The following is a 16,673-nucleotide window of genomic DNA, read 5'->3' as shown; positions in this document are numbered from 1 at the left end:
TGCTTTGATGTGCTCAAACCCAGACGGGCATGGATAGTTTCTCACAGAAGTTTTAGGATTCGCTTTGCACACAGCTGTTACCACCCGGACCCTAAGGGCGGTGATACCGGTGCCCGGACTGGGCTGCAGCCCCCACGCTGCAGTGCACAGCTGTTACCTTATGGGGGATGGGGGTGGGGGGTGGGGGGTGTGAAAGGTTGGGGGCAGGGTCACCCAGGGCCAGACATCCCAAAAGTAGTGCTATTTCTTAATAATTACACTGAATTATCAGGGATCGGAGAATGCTGAGACACTGAACTGGATCCACCTGTGCTCAGAGTTTCCAGGTTATATTTTCCAAACCTGACAATCTGGTGTGGAAGTGTTTGAAGATTTGGAGGTTTTTTCCAATTATTATTTTTTCCCAGTCAGGCCTTGGTTTAAGAGCTCTCGGAACGTGGCTTACGAATATTATTGGGGGAAATTGTTTTGGGGGAGGATTATCCAAGACCTAACGTTCAGAAATTAGTATTATTTCCTAGTAATTACACTGAATTATCAGGGACTGGGCAAGTTGAGACGCTGATGTCCCGCAGCACCGGCACATAGACCGCGCAGGCCCCGGCTCCTCTCGCCCCAGCGGTCCCGCAAAGCCCCCCTACCCCCGGCTGGGAGCGGCACGGCGGGGGGGGCCCGCAGAGCCCCGCAGCCGGCCCGGGGGGGCCCCGCCGCCCCCCGCAGCTGCCGCCCAGCCGGGCCGGGGCCGCCTGTCCCGGCAGCGCCGCGCTCGCTCCGGGTGACACCTGCCGGCGGCTCGGCGGGCGGGCGGGGGGGCTGTGCAGGAGTGGGGGGTGCGGGGGTGCGGGGGGGGGGGGGGGGGCTGTGTGAGGGTGCGGGGCTGCGGGAGCGTGAGGGGGTGAGGGCTTCCGGAAGTGCGGGTTTGCGGGGAGTGCGGGGGTGCGGGAGTGCGGGGGTGCGGCGGGGGTGAAGGGGTGCGGAGAGTAGGCGAGTGCGGGGGGTGCGGGAGTGTGGGAGTGCGGGGGTGCGGGAGTGGGGGGTGCGGGGGTGCGGGAGTGTGGGAGTACGGGGGTGCGGGAGTGGGGGGTGCGGGGGTGCGGGAGTGTGGGAGTACGGGGGTGCGGGAGTGGGGGGGTGCGGGGGGTGCGGGAGTGGGGGGTGCGGGGGTGCGGGAGTGTGGAGTTGCGGGGTGCGGAGAGGCGGAGGTGCGTGAGCGCTGCCCCCGCCCCCCGCGGAGCTGTCCGCGCCGGCGGTGCTGATCCGCGCTGCCGCCCCGCCCGCGCCGCCCCGCAGCCCCCGGCAGCCGCATGGCAGCGGGGCGCTCGGCTGGCGGCCGCGCCGGGAGCGCCGGGGGCTGGGCCGGGGGCTGGGCCGGGGGCAGGGCCGGCGCGCCGTGCCGAGGTGAGGGGGGGCGGCCGGGGGGGGCGGGCACCGGCGCGGGGCGGGGGGCAGCGGCCCGGGGGCGGGGGGGGCTCACCTGCGGGCGGGGAGGCGGCGCGCCGGCAGCTGCCGCGGGGAGCGAGGGGCAGGAGCCGTGCCCCCGGCTCGCTCCCACCCCGGCGCCCTCCTCCTCCTCGCCCCCGCTCCAGCCTCCCGCTCCACGCTTCTCCCGCTCCGCACTCTCCGGCTCCGCGCCTCTCCCTCTCGGCGCTCCCCGGCTCCGCGCCCTCCGCTCGCCTTCCCTCCCGCGTCCCCACCCGGCGGCCGCGCAGCCCGCTCCAGCCCCGGGCTCCCGGCGACAGATCAGTACGGTACCGCGCTGCGGGGGACGCGAGGCAATGGCGAGGCAGCCGAGCTCCTCTGTGTCATGTACGTATCGGTCTGACTTTATGGAAGTCACCAACTACGGCTGCGGCACGTCGGGCATCGCCGGGAGCTGCCCGGCAGAGCAGGGCACGGGCTGCTTCGCCCTGGTCTGGGCTTAGAGTTATTCACTTCACGAGGATTCTCCGGCAAAGAGCTCAGTCGGGAGGGCTGCCGGGGCTCTGGGCGTGCGGAGTCCCAACTTCTGCCCGCGGATGGAAGAGGGATGCTGAGGCGGTGGGGAGACAGGACTGGTAAGAGCTGCCAAGGAGCAGGGCAAGCGAGAGCAGCAGGACGAGAGGGAAAGGGGACAGGTGGTAGGAAGGAAAAAGGGGAGAAGGAGAGAGGGCAAGACTGGCTTACGTCTGAATTATTTATTTTTAGTCTAGAATGTAGCCTCCTGCCCTGGCTAAGGTGTTGACTGTAGGTTTGTGGTGCTGGAGGAAGAGCTCATTTTCTTGCCCAAAGGAGACCTCTCCTGCGTGGTCCCCGCCTGCCCAAGAGCCAGGGATGCAGAGGATGCTCCAGGAGGGATCAGTGGAGTTCATCCCACACTTCCCCCCCCCCTTCTTCCCCCCCTTGCCACTGCCGGCACATTAGCATGCAGGGTAGGCTCTGGTCTGTATTTAATGACTCCATTTGCCGGTGTCTCTGGTAGCTCACCCCGCCTTCCCTCAGCCTTGCTTCGCCGCCTGCCTCCCCAGACCACTGCTCCATCTCCCTGCTGCATCCCCGCCAGCCAGCTCTCCGGGACCCGGGGGCCACCGCCAGCTGCCTTGGGCAGCCAGAGCAGAGCTCGGAGCGGCGCTGGAAGGGGAGGGAGCAAAAGGAAGCAAGCTCAGGCGAGAGAGGCAGGGAGACTCCGTCTCGGCGGTAATGAGGGAGAAGCTGTTTAGTCATCTCTCTATATATACTTTCACAATGATGATCACATTTACTGATTGCCTCTGACTGCATTCAGAGAGGGAGTCAAGAGGCAGGCAGCACAGTTCACCTTTTATCCTGAGGAGTGACTGCTCCCCCTTCCTTCCAGTTCCTCAAATCCAGCCCTACTTTTGGGCACTGAGAGCATCTTTCCTTGCCAGGTAAGGCATCGCTGCGAGCCGGCAAGATGGGGCTCTCTGGGCTGACTGGGAGGGAGGGGAGAAGTTTGCACGCGTTTATCCTGAGCCTGTTGCTTTTGCTCCTAAATCTCTCCAACGGACTAAGGGAGTGAACGTTTTGCAGAAAGTTTTATTTTCTGATGTGATTGTGAAGGGAAAGGAGTATGTGACTGATGGAGGATATCAAAGCTTTGACTGACATAGTTTGCTTTAAAGCAAATATATCTTTGCTGTCTGAGCCTGACCCAACAAGGACAGGGAAGGAGAGAACAGATGATTTCAAGGCTCTTCACTCCCATTAGCAGCGTCTCCTCAAGAAAGTCACAGTATGTTTATCAGTTTATTTTAAAACATACCTGCCTGCTTCTGGAAAGGGAAACACTATGAGATTTTGGGTTTGTTTCTGCTTTCGTGAGACTACAAAGAGACATTTACTAAGTATGGTAATGCCAGTGGAAGCTAATGTGGTAAGAATCCATACTTCATTCCTTGACCCTTTAGGTGAATAGACATAACTGTGTTCTCTAAAGTTTTCCTCCAGAGCTTTACTGCCCTGGCCGTGCCTGTCAGGGTTTTTTTTTGAAACCGGGATGAAGCCCCGGTGCCCAGAAAGCGGCCGCGGCACAGACAACCCGCGGAGCCAGTGGTGGTCAGGAGGGTCCAAGCTCCTGGAAGGGGGCCGGGGGTGCACACCTCAGGCTCTTCTATCAAATCTGCTCACACCATTTCACTGGCCTCATAACCACCTAAAGAAAACAAAATTCTTTTCTCTATAGATGCTGACTTTTCTGACTCAGGAGGGGGCAAATTATTTTATTTTGTGTACCAGGTCTTCTAAATGTCATCAGCAGGGTACCGATCTGTTCTTAACTAGTTCCTTTCAAATTACAGGCAGAAATTAGGGTAATTGAAATTAGAAATGTGTGTATGGCTAAATATTATGCTTGTTAGTATTAAAGCGTGTCTGTTTGCTATGTGAGCTGAAGAGACTGTTGACTGTACAGTATATTTTGAGCCCAGCCAATTGCTTTCCAGCCTAAAAAGACTGGTTATCAGTTACCAAAAGTCAGGCATGCAGAAAAGGAGGATTCTTTCCACATTCTGTAGATAAAATAGTTACTTCATAATATTTTTTTACTCAGCTTAGTTTGTGCAGCTCTGACTAAAAATTCAGTCCTCTCTCTCCCTTAATTTTCTGTCTCTTACTTTGGGGGGGGTGTGTGTGTGTGGAGTTCCAAGGACTCAAGGACAAGAAAAAGCAGTACCTCTGCAATAGGGGAGGTCATCACTCTTCTCCCTCTCAGTCCTTCAGACAATTTATAGCTAGAAAAGACTCTCTTTTTGTGTATTTTGAGGATCAAATGGGATGGATTTAACGCAACTTTGAAAATTAAGCTGAGTGCACTACGTTTTCTTACCCACCTGCATCTCTTGGTCACAGAGAAATGGGAACTAAACTTCCACAGAAGAATAGCCCCCTCCCTCTTCTCTGTTTTAACCTCCTGTCCATTTCACAGCTGAGATATTTATAGCTTCCCCACATATACTGCCAGCATGGAAGGACCCATTTTATCTTTAAAAATCGATTTAAAAATGTGTAAGTCACTTACGAGTTACCAGTGCTTTAATAGAACAATTATATGTGAAGTATTTATAGTGCCTCAGCAGCTAATGTAGGTAACCTGGAATTTACAACCAAAGTTATAAAAGTACAGAAGAGATTTCTAACAAGATTCCCCTGAGAAATCAGGGGAGATGAGGATCCAGTGTGCTGTAACTGGTCAGGTCACTGTACGTCGCCTATCAGTCCTGGTAGAATGACTGTGGTGGTGTTGCTAATTGAAATTAAAAAGCAGAGAAGACAGTTTACCAGCAGGGAAAACAGGAACAGGATGCATTATCTTGGTCTCTTGGTTATTTGCCTGTATATATTTGGTGATTAATGAATGAAATGGTTCTCATTTCGCTGCCTCCTGTTTCGCGGTCCTGTTCTTAACACAGTGCTTCACAGAAGCTGCAAGATCCACCACTGCTGGTGTAAGAAATGGGCAGCTCTGCTGCCTGAGCCCACCAAGCCCCTGAGGTGGCCCTCCAGCTGGACCAGGGCATATTCTCAAAGACGTGCCGAGAAAAGTTTGCACTGCCGCGCTCTGCCTCTTCCCTGCACAGACGAAAGAGCCTGCTCTCCAGAGCTGTCAGTCTGGCACTATTAACGCAATAAATTCCCTCTTTAGGGGGAGAGAAAAAAATAGTGCATAGTAATATTGAACAATTCTTTATAGGAAAATATCATGGGATGTTTGTTCCAGTGCCATGTATATAAGCAAAGTGTCTCCTTGGGATAAGCTTCACTATGGATTATTACATGTTTCGTAATTACAAAACCTCTTCCAGCAGCAGTAAGATGCTTGCACGAGGGATTTCAATTGTCCTTTAGATAGTAAAATTGCATAGAAAGATACTCAACATCAAGGTGATGAATGTTAATGTGCCCTGAAGAGGAAGAGCATTTGTGAGCAGTTTAGTCATTTTCACCACAGATTGATTCCATCATTTTTTATTCAGTATTTTGATGGCCTGTTGAAATCAATAATGCTGCAGCCTTACTGGCTGGAATGGCAGCTTTCATATAATTAAAAAACTTCAGAGTAAAACTACCTAGAAGGATACCATGTAGAGGATATAATGAAGCTTTGAGGGCCTGAGTCAGTGGAATTGATGGAATTTCCATTGATAAATCGACTATTTGATAGGGCCCCTAAGGGATCTTCTATGATAATGGCACCCTTCTCTGGATAATTTTATGGTAGAGATAGAAAAGCATTAGGGAAGTGAAAGTAAATCCAAGTTAAAACAAAAGTTAAGTATTGTAAGAACTCTGAGCAAAGATCAGAAAGAAAAAGAAAATTGATGGCTAGATCAGAACTGCAATAACTAACTTCAAGAGAATGTTGGCTTCCAGCAGCTGAGAAGCTGGACAGCTTCGGATAATTCTCATCTGAAAATCAAGAGTGCGGTGAACATATTTCATTTCAGCCGAGCAGCCCTTCAGTTCTTCAGCTGAAGGACTTCTGCCTCTGTTAGCCAGGAAATAAGCAAGGTACCTTCCTGCTGGAAGAAAGCTGTCCGACTTCAGAGGCTTCCCTCATTCTGATGCTCCTGGTACTCAGTTGGAAGCTTAATCCGTCAGCTTTCACACCTGGGACCCCAGCTTACTGTGGCTCAGGTATTCTCAGCAATGTTTCCCTGAAAGTCAGAATTTTCCTCTGGTCCAGTGGAGGGATGCAATACTTCACAAAAGTCAAACCCACCTCTAAAGGAAGCTGCTGCTGAGGCCAGGTCTTTAATTAAAGGTCGAAGAAAACTAGTGAAAACCAGAGATTTTCTGTTTCTTTTAGCTGAATATGTTCTTTGTGCAAGATTTGTTACATATTGAACTTCCTTAAGACTGGAAACGCAGCTCAGTCCAGCCGTGGCTTCTCACAGCAGTTTCACCGGGTGAACTGCAGGCTGATTTCACTGGAGTTCCCAGCTCCTTCTTGACAGCTGTAGTTAAACTGATGAGCACGAGGCTTACACCTGCGGAATTATGGATTAGTCTTGTTTGTAAGGAAGCAAATATAAATTAGTGTGTTTATGCTACTTTTAAAATGCTTTTAATGAGGAATCATTTGCTATTCAAAATTTCAATCTATAATAATGCCATAACCCCGCTGAGCTGATTATCACGTGCCTTATTTAATATCATTCTTCAAGCGGGAGGTGAGGGCAAGCCACTTGTTTCAGATTTCTGTGTACGTACTGGTATCTGACTGCTTACACGATGGGGCAAGACACCCCGCTTGACTGTGTGTTGTGTTTTTATTTTGTTCTGCATTTTAGATGGAACTGATCTGACTTCCAACAGGTCTCGGGAGCAGCCTAACCATCTTCTCCAGTAACAAGGCCTGGGGTCATCATGGCAGCAGGAGTAGCAGCATGGCTGCCCTTTGCCAGGGCAGCCGCCATAGGATGGATGCCAGTGGCCAACTGTCCCATGCCGCTGGCTCCAACGGAGAAAAACAAGAGACAGGATGAGCTGATCATCCTCAATGTGAGTGGCAGGCGCTTCCAGACCTGGAGGACTACACTGGAGAGATACCCGGACACTCTCCTGGGCAGCACCGAGAAGGAGTTCTTCTTCAACGAAGACACTAAGGAGTACTTCTTTGACCGGGACCCTGAGGTCTTTAGGTGCATCTTAAATTTTTATAGAACTGGCAAGCTGCACTATCCCAGGTATGAGTGCATCTCTGCCTATGATGAAGAGCTTGCCTTCTATGGGATCCTCCCTGAAATCATTGGGGACTGCTGCTATGAAGAGTACAAAGACAGAAAACGGGAAAACGCGGAGCGGCTGATGGATGACAACGACTCAGAAAACAACCAAGAAGGGTCCATGCCATCCCTGAGCTTCCGGCAGACCATGTGGCGAGCCTTCGAGAACCCCCACACCAGCACCTTAGCCTTAGTCTTTTACTATGTCACCGGTTTCTTTATTGCTGTCTCTGTGATCACTAACGTTGTGGAAACTGTCCCTTGTGGCACAGTGCCAGGAAACAAGGAGCTTCCATGTGGGGAAAGATACGCTGTGGCTTTCTTTTGCTTGGACACAGCTTGTGTGATGATTTTCACAGTTGAGTATCTGTTGAGACTCTTTGCGGCCCCAAGTCGCTACAGATTCATTAGAAGTGTGATGAGCATCATTGACGTGGTGGCCATCATGCCATACTACATTGGCTTGGTGATGACCAACAATGAGGATGTCAGTGGAGCCTTTGTGACACTAAGGGTTTTTAGGGTTTTCAGGATTTTCAAGTTCTCTCGCCATTCCCAAGGCTTAAGAATCTTGGGCTACACTTTGAAGAGCTGTGCCTCCGAGCTTGGCTTTCTCCTCTTTTCCCTCACTATGGCAATCATCATCTTTGCAACTGTGATGTTTTATGCAGAGAAAGGGTCCTCGGCAAGCAAATTCACCAGTATTCCTGCTTCCTTTTGGTACACTATTGTAACCATGACAACACTGGGGTGAGTATTACTTTTTCTTTTACTGAGCAGCAGGCAAGCATGTACTAGGAGCTTGACTTCAGTTGCTCCTAAGAATTTTCCTGGGTGCATGTTTGGAAAGGGGCTGGAATTGTTAAGGGCTTGATTGTTCTTTGTCTTACAACGTCTGCAATTTATGCTTATGTGAAGTTGTATAAAACGGAAAAAGCACTTACACCCACTCGACAAATGCTTCACGCAACAGTAAATGGGTGCAGGAGGAGCAAGGCTGTGGAGTGGCAGGTCCTGGTTCGCACGCCTTCGGCAGGAGCGAGAAGTTAACGTGAGCGCAGGGGAGCTGGCAGTTAGAGCTTACGTCTTTTTCAGACACGCGTTCGAGCCATAGATTTTACACAAAGTTGCTGATGTATATGTTGTCTCTCTTTGCGATGTCGGTCACTGTTTCTTCATTTGACATGCCGGGAACTATAGATTTGCTGAATTCAAATGGATATTGTGAAAATAGTTGGTGATCTCCAGGACATGAACTGTTTTTTACTTAATTGAGCAGGATACAGGCCTCTTGTCTGTGTTTAGTTGCAAGTTTAAAAAATAATACGAGTGTGCTGTTGCAGTAGAATTTCAAACATTCCCACGCAGAGGTACAAAGACAATGATATCAAAGCAAGGGGAATATAGCCTAGAGGGTGCTTTTTTCCCTTATATTTCATTTCTGTCTTACAGATGTTTCTACTGAGATTATAGATTTGAGCTTCTGTTGCTCTGAACTAAAACCTTTGTAAGCAGAATGACCAAGCCCTCACCCTGGCGGGGTTATGTAAAAGACAGTGGGGATCACAGGCTGCTGCTTCAGGCACTCACCAAGTTCTGACCGCATGCAATCTCTCACACATCAGAACAACATACCAAGTTTATAGTTACTTTGCAAAGTGTTTTCCCACTGGAAAGTTCACACAGTTTAATATTCAGATGTAGACAATTCTCAATATGGTGACCACTTTTTCTCTAAACTGCTTTTGATTTTAAACACTTCTCTGTGCCTATTATACATGAACAGGCTCACAGTAGCACTTTTAAATTATTAAAATCATAATTCAGCTGTCAGAAAGGTGCAGAATCTGCGCATATGACAACTGCAAGTCTGAATTTCTTCATTAACTGAAAATGTAGAACATGTTTGTCATAGTCACCAAAAGATCTCTTTTTCCTCCTTTTTAACATCTAAGCAAAGTTTGCAAGTTCACACGGCAAAACTAAGGTCCTTACCGTGGAAAAGAAGTCCGTGCTTGCTTAGAAACCGAAGCAGGGCTTTGGATCCCAGCACTCCCCTACCCTGCAGTTCAGCTTTCCATACTCTGACTGGTCCATACTGGTCAGTTCCCACCCTCCTGTCCCCACCACTGTATCTGAGCAGCTTCAGAGGGACACCTGTCTCGGGTGGCTTGTTTGTGCGTCCTCCCCACAGCGGGGAAAAGCATGAAAACACAGTCCTGTTTTCTGGTCTCTGTTTAATAACGTTCACACCTATCTTTCCATCTACAGCACTTGTGTGCAGTCACACGTATGTTGTTACGTCTTTGCGACAGGAGAGTTGGGGTCAGTGTTGGCTGGGAACAAACCCTCCTCAGGAATTACATGCGGAATGGGCTCTAGTGCGGTTGAGTCTCTGTTCCCATCAGCGCAGTGACTGGGTTGTGTTTTCTTTCCCTTCCTTTCTGAACGCATGGATAGACAAACCAGAGTGTTCCTGAGGACTTTAAAGTGTTCTCAATCTGTTGTAATCAAAGAAATTATAGATGAAGGAGTGCTTTAAATGAGTTGATAGGAATTTAAACACGGCTTTGTAAGAGTCCACTGGAAAAGGACCTATAAAATGCTGTCAAAGCCTTAAAGCTTAAACTTCTGGTATTACTGATTTGGGATTTTTGTTGCAGAATTTTAATTAAAAGAGGTGTCTCTAGCAAACAGTCTATCAGGTAATGTTAGTGTCATTACCACAGATGTACAAGAAACCCAGAAAGCTCGGTAACAGCAGACCCCGAAGAGCCCCTGTGCTCTCTGACAACACCCGTCTGCCCATGACCCCACTTAGCGGGTCCCCAGCGCTCCCTTATCCTTATCCAAGCACCCAAAGCCGAACACTCTCCTCTGGCTTGCCCAGACCCGGTGCTAGAATGAGAAGCTGCTACCATGAGCCATAACCCCCTAACTCCTGCCAGACCAGCTGCACACAGCCCCGGCCGGCCCCCCTCGGAGAGGCACTCTTTGGAGGTGGCGAGGATGGTGGTGGGGTCCCAGCGGAGCAGGCCAGGGCCAGAGGTGCCAGCAGGGCCAGCACCAGCCCTGGGCTCATGTGAACACCTCTCACCCACGGCTTGGCATCAAGGCCTCGAAATCCATAACCCCTAGAAATAAAGCTTTTAGCCTCAGGTCATTCCCACCTTCCTGACTCCCACCATGTGGTGTGGGTTAACATCTGCCCCCCTGCATTTCCCCCTAAATCCTTCCTGTTTTGACAGACTGGCATTTTCATGCAATATTTCATATACATCTCTCTTCAGAAGTCATTTCAGTACATTTGGAAGGACCTTGTTACTAATGAGGGTACTAGCAATTCCTGTGGCACATGCTGCCAAAAATGCAGCCAGCGTCTCTAACGTGCTTCTTAATACATCAGACTTCGCCGAGTTAGTGGTTGCCGGTTGGCTGCTTTCAGCAACGCTCCGAGCTTTTATGAATATCTTAAATATTCTCTGACATTTGCCTTTAAAAGTTCAGCCAGAAATTCTAAAGCACGATAGTTTTTAACTCAGCTCTATACACACACGTATGTATTTTTTGTTTTGAACACTGAAACATTTAACACCTGGTAAGTGAACATTTCCCTGACACTGGAATTCTACCATGGCTTGTGACAAAGTGCCTTATAAAAGTGATTTGGAGCATGCAGGATAACTTTTCCCATGTTATTAGGACATGAAAAAATTAGCTCCATTTCTACAAAAAGGGAAAGTTTACTTGCAACAAACACACAAGGCTAGCATTAGGAAAGCATTAATTCTCCCACTGTACTCTACATCAGCTGCTGTTATTCCAGATTCCCAAGTATCTTTAGGCTTGCAATTGAATTTCCAGATTGACCCATAATTGAAAAGCAATAAAAATGCATTTCTTCTTGAAGGTGAAGCACTGCATAAAATAGAGTAAGTGCTGCTTTTGGTGGGGCTTCTATGCAAATCAGTTTCGAGAAATCCAGGACAGCTTGCAAGCTCCTTAGGTAGTTAACAACCCAAGGAGATAGGTACAACGGTTTTTCTGGAATGGGAAACAAAGCAAAGGAATTAAATTATACTGACCCTGCATCTCTGATCCCTCTGTTGTGCTCATCAACCCTGGTTTAGCAGAGGCTTTTTTTAATTTAACACAATTTAAATTTTGCTCAGGAGGTTTTATAGTGAAAGTATTATTCTTGGGTGCATCTTAAATCAATCTGGATTACTGAAACAACTATTCAAAATTAATTCAAAATCAGCTATCCAATTCATGCAGAAACATTCTTCTCAAGAGGACAACAGCTACCCATCCTCTCTGTTGCCCCTGTCTAACACACCAACACAATAAATCCTAGCTTTGCCAGCTCCTTTCCTTTGTTCTGCAGGAGGTTTTGGCCCCCAGGACCCTCCATCGCAGTAACACAAGCGCTGCTGAAAGCGGCGGAGGAACACAGTGCTGGCTTCCATCCTTAGCATTCATGTCCCTGCCTTTGTTTTTAGCTAACTTGATACGCAACAGCCACCGGTTTTACATCTATACAGAGACAGTTTAATTACCATAAATTTTGTTACGCTGTTGCCAGCACGTTGGTTTTATTCACTCTTTAATAGCATTGGGTTGCAGATGGGGCAGCCTCGCGTTTTGCTGCCCATCAGTATGTCACAAACACGGCTGCGGTGTGAGACCTCTCTCATGCTACTAAACCCAACACCACTTTTGCCCAGAGCACATATCTTTCTAAGCTTTTTATAGCTGTTTTCATTTCACCCGACAACAGCAGTATGTTTCAGCCTCTGGGGCAGTGTGTGACCTGCAGTGCAGACTGGAAATTGTAGTTGTGAGAAGCAAAGTGTCACATCTACCTGCACCACCCTGGGGCACGGAGGGGCTCTCAGGGGCCCTGCAGAGCATCGCGTCCGGGCTCCCCGCCATGCCCCGGGCTGGTGCCAGAGCAGAACACTGACACCTGCAGCTGGCGGTGCCAGCATCCCCCATCCTCATCACAGCAGGCAGCAGACTGGAGGGTGAACAACCTGCAGTATGTCCTGGAGGGAATCGTCATGAGAGCTTTGGGTCATGTGTGTCCAGAAACCAGCAGTACCGCGGACCAAGGGACAGAGGTTGTTGACGGGTTTTGTTCTGATTTGAGCTGAGGGACATGCCGTGTGATTTTCTGTTGCCTAACGAAGGCTGAGCTCCCACAGATCAATGCCCGCGGGGTGGTCCTAGGAGCGGGGTGGTCCTAGGAGAATCTGTCCTCTGTCTGACTCGCTCCCTTACAATTTGCAAGAACATAATGGTTTCGGGAACGCTATCTCTCTTTCAGACTTGGCTGCGCTGGTCAATGAGTTTGAAAGATATACATCAGTGCACTTGGACAACAGTCCTCTCTGTATCATTCATTTAAGGAACCAGGTTAACGCCAGGGAGTCAACAAAACAGATGTGCTGGCCTAGTTATGTCAACCACCTGATCTGGAGGAAGATCTGAAATTTCTTACGGGTTTGATTAGTTGAGTGCTTAGATGGCTGCGATTTGGGGGTAGGGGTCTATTTTGGTTTGGCTCGGTTGAAGCTGGTACCCTGTGCTTCTGCAAAATGTGGGTCAGAGTGAGCGCAGGAGAACTGGCACCTGAGCAACCCCTCTGAAAGAAACATCATTCTTTGTTTTGCTTATTTCTCAGGCTTTATTTTTATTAGTATTCAATCATGGGCGAGAAAGGGTATGAAATGTAAGCAGTGAAATAGCATGTGAAAATACTTGCTGCCAAACTGCTGACAGCTGGACTAGCATGAACTTATTGAATAGTGACCACGTTTCTTGCAAGCACTGCCAGCTACCGTGCAAACAGAGATCTCTCTGCAGCTATTTCTCCAGTACAAAGTACTGAAACCACTCAAGCTGATAGTAACCTTCATTCACCCTCCTTCATGCAAACTAAGAGGAGCTTGCAAAGTAAGGAAAATAATAAATCATCTCTGGAGCGCTGCCATTCCCGGCTTCTCCGGAAAGATTGCTGTTTGGCCCAGCAATCATACTGTGCGTGTCAGTACTTCAGTAACTGCTGTTAAACTGAATCAGAGAAATTGCTTTAATAGAAACACTACTTTGCATATTTAACATCATCGATGGAAAGAGGGATGAGATGTGGGATATCTCCTTTGTAAAGCAAGGCGCTAAAATTTCCTCACTCTCACTGTTTCCCACACAGTCAACAATTCTTATACCCACAGGCCAAAGAACGGCTTAAATGTAATATACAGAAAGTCCGATCAAACAATGAACTGAGGGAGCCACACAAAGAAGCCATTTTCTTGAGCTTTCACCCTCTTGACTCCAGCTTCATCCTATACAAATGCGTATCAATTTTCTTCTCCTAATGGGTTTACAGATATTGTGCGTCTTTGTATCAGGAACTACAGATGCAACCTCTTCTCTTCACTGTCTTGATGTAAATCTCAGGCAAGCATCTCATTTTAGAGCTATTTGTATTCAACCAGAACTCCAGAAATATTATACCTTTATTTATTTTCAGAGCAAGCAGAATTCAGTCAGTTTCTCTCTCTCTCTTAAAAAAAAAATAATTTATCTGTCCTCATGCTTTTTTTGGCTTTGAACGTTTATACCGATTGCACATATGTACAAACACACCATTTTTAATGTGCAAGACAAAATAACTTTCCTTTAGGGTAAGCTCATTGTGAGAGAAGCAAATTATTTTGAATAAGGCCAAGTAATGGTACTGGCTAAAACTGTAACGCAACTGCTAAATTTACCAATGGAAGCCTTGGCAGAGACGCATCTATAGCAACTGATTTACGATTTTTTTCTAAACTACTCTTCCTTTTTTTTCCCCCCCTTTCTTACTAGCTTGTATGACAGTAAGTCCCCGAGAAATACAGATTAAAGATAACATTGTATTTTCATTGGAGATGAAGGGAAGTGATTGGCTTGCTGACTGGATCTCAGCTATTTTTAGTCTCATAAAATGGTAATTTCATAACAGCGCTGACCCAGTAAAAGTAATTAGTTTACAGAGATCAGCTGAAAATAAGGGACAGAGTAGCCACCATCAGTCATAAAGCAGGGAAAGGAGAAGTGAAGTTAAAGACCCTGCAACAAATTAGCCGAAACTAATTACATCTCTTAGCTGATTACAGCCCATGCAGTGGGAATCAGTTTTCAGTGTGAATGGCGGAGCAGAGGCAGCACAGAGGGAGTTTCCGAGCGGCCGGTGCCTCCGCCGCCTCTTCCCGGGGGGTTAATCCCCTGCCCAGATGGCTGCGCAGCCCCTCCGCGCCCCCAGACCCGGCTGCACTTCGCATCCCTGCCTTGGCTTCCTCGCCGGCAGGGATCTACACCGGGCACCGGAATGTGAAGTGAAACACCTGCCCCATTCAATATTAGGAAAACAACGTGAGACATTTTTATTGAAATTTCTTAAGGGATCTGTGCACTCTGGGCAGCTGAAGCCAGAACGTGGGAATACCTGCGACAAAACCCAGATTATTTCCAGGCTGTGGAAGAGTGGCCCAGGCACTGTAATGCAATCATCTCATTAATTAAAATTAAAGGAAGAAAATACAAAAAAGTCTAAAATAAACAGAGAAACTTTGTCTCAACATCAACAAAACCTCTTCCCTGCCACCCATCACACTTGCAGCTGGACTCCCGCCTGGGGTACCACGGCACCCCCAGTGCACATTGACACTGTTACCATGGAGCTCAGCACGGTTTCAGTGGAAGCAGTGCACCATTTGCATTTAACATGGGCCACGTCTTCCGTCTTCCTACCATCATGCCAGTCCATGCAGAAGTACGGAGGGACGGAGCTGCCAAAGCACGTTATCAGAGGACATAGCAGGTTTATTTATTTTTAATGCAGCACAAGCCTCAAAAATGGCAATACCCAAAGCGAGCAGCTGGGCTTTGCACTGCTCATGGAAGTGCTCTGGCAACGTGCTTGTGTGCATAACCCTGGCAGCCAGCAGAGCCACGGGCCGGCCCTGGCCGCCTCTCAAGGCTCAGCGAAAGGTGCTGGCAGCCGCAGCGACATCCCACAGCGAGCATCACAGCTCGATGGAAGTTGAAGAAGAAAAGAGCTACAATCAGGTCATTTACCCATTGCCCTCCTGCTCTTGCCCCTTCGACATCCAGCACAGCGTTTTTTTGTCAAATTCCACCGCAGCCATTGTGAATTTATTAATATTTTCCTTCGGAGCAGGCAGTCTGCCAGATGGTTTTCCTATGGACCAGGAAGACAGGCAGGGTTCAGCCCAGCTCTGCTTCTCCTGGACAGGCAACGTCTGCAGAAACAGATTGTGCCTATTTAACTATTTACCATTGCTACATTAGAGCACATTCAAGGGCTGTAATTCACCTCTTAAAGTTACAACTAAGTGTGGAAGAGTTATTTTAAAATCAATATCTAACAGAATGCCATTGTTCCAACATTAAAACCTGCTGGGAAATTACTAGGAGGCATGTGGCAAGTCAAATCACTGCCTGCCAGAGGAGGAAACAATTCATTACTCCTTTAAAAGGTGAAAGTCTTTACTGGCTTTTTGTTCTGGTTTGCCGCCTCAGAAATGATGCTGGAGCATCTGGCTCTTTCTTTCCCTCATTCTTTCATGATTTCACTCTTTTGTTCTGGCTCTGCCTTGTGGACTTTTTCTCACTTTCTGCACAGGGCCGTGAGGGGCTCTTGGTCTGGGGACGTGCGCTGCGATGGCATTGTCACCGGCTGGCGCTCCTCCTGATGGGAGAGTGGCACTCTGCCTATGAATTATCTCTCACTTATAAAAGCATCTGCAAGAACAACCAAACCAAAATGGGCAGCCACTCAAGTCATTTTCTGAGCAGGCTCTTCACCGCTCGGGTTCAGGAGAGCCACTGAGCAGATCGCCTGGGGAAGCCTGCTGCTTTAATCTTGGTGTGCCATCTGCGGCAAAATTAAAACACAGATCAGCTTTAGCTTTTTGCCTTCAGGACTTTGCAAAATTTGGCTGATGTACATCCCCAGAAAGCCCCTGAGAAGGATTGTTTGCTTCTGAAGTGAGTAGTCCCAGGGAACCAGGCGACGGGCCCCTGAAACCCAAGCTTAAACAGAGATGCAGAGGTCCCAGTGCAACGGTGCCGTGGGGTCTCCCAGGAACAAAGTCAAATAATTCAAGTTATAAGTCTTAACGCGTATGGAGGGGCAGCAGGCGCTGTTATTGCACGTGCCCCACGTACAGGTTTGCTGGATGCTCGTGCGGCAGCACGACAGAAGTAACGGCCCAGCACCCACAAACCTCGGCCAACCTCCCTGGCAGCAGGCAGGAGCAAAAGCTGCTGGGTTCACTTCCAACAGCTCCTGTTAATCAAACAACACATCCTCAACGCTGTGAAGCACCCTTAGCTTCTTATTACAGGTAATTATTTTTCACATACTTCATTCTTTCCATACAC

General features: G+C 48.7%; 1 protein-coding gene and 1 long non-coding RNA gene across 6 annotated transcripts in view; one reads left to right on the top strand and one right to left on the bottom strand.

The window, feature by feature from the left end:
- LOC114014190 (uncharacterized) overlaps positions 1-16,673 on the bottom strand; it is a 261,955-nt gene that overhangs the window by 130,377 nt on the left and 114,905 nt on the right. The window lies entirely within an intron of this gene.
- KCND3 (potassium voltage-gated channel subfamily D member 3) overlaps positions 1,514-16,673 on the top strand; it is a 132,554-nt gene continuing 117,394 nt past the window's right edge. For 2 of the 5 annotated variants that reach the window (XM_005230312.4, XM_027797060.2), the window contains exons 1-2: positions 1,514-1,806; positions 6,786-7,970. In XM_005230312.4, coding sequence (XP_005230369.1) covers positions 6,862-7,970 — 1,109 coding nt within the window. In that variant the 5' untranslated portion in view covers positions 1,514-1,806; positions 6,786-6,861. Of the gene's footprint in view, positions 2,055-2,401; positions 2,886-6,785; positions 7,971-16,673 lie in introns of those variants that run through there. The other 3 variants (XM_027797058.2, XM_005230313.3, XM_027797059.2) reach the window with 3 other exon arrangements.

Source organism: Falco peregrinus, chromosome 16 (genome assembly GCF_023634155.1).
Source record: "Falco peregrinus isolate bFalPer1 chromosome 16, bFalPer1.pri, whole genome shotgun sequence".
Lineage (NCBI taxonomy): Eukaryota > Metazoa > Chordata > Aves > Falconiformes > Falconidae > Falco > Falco peregrinus.
Note: the sequence above shows the minus strand (reverse complement) of the source record. Positions and strands in the feature narration are given on the sequence as shown.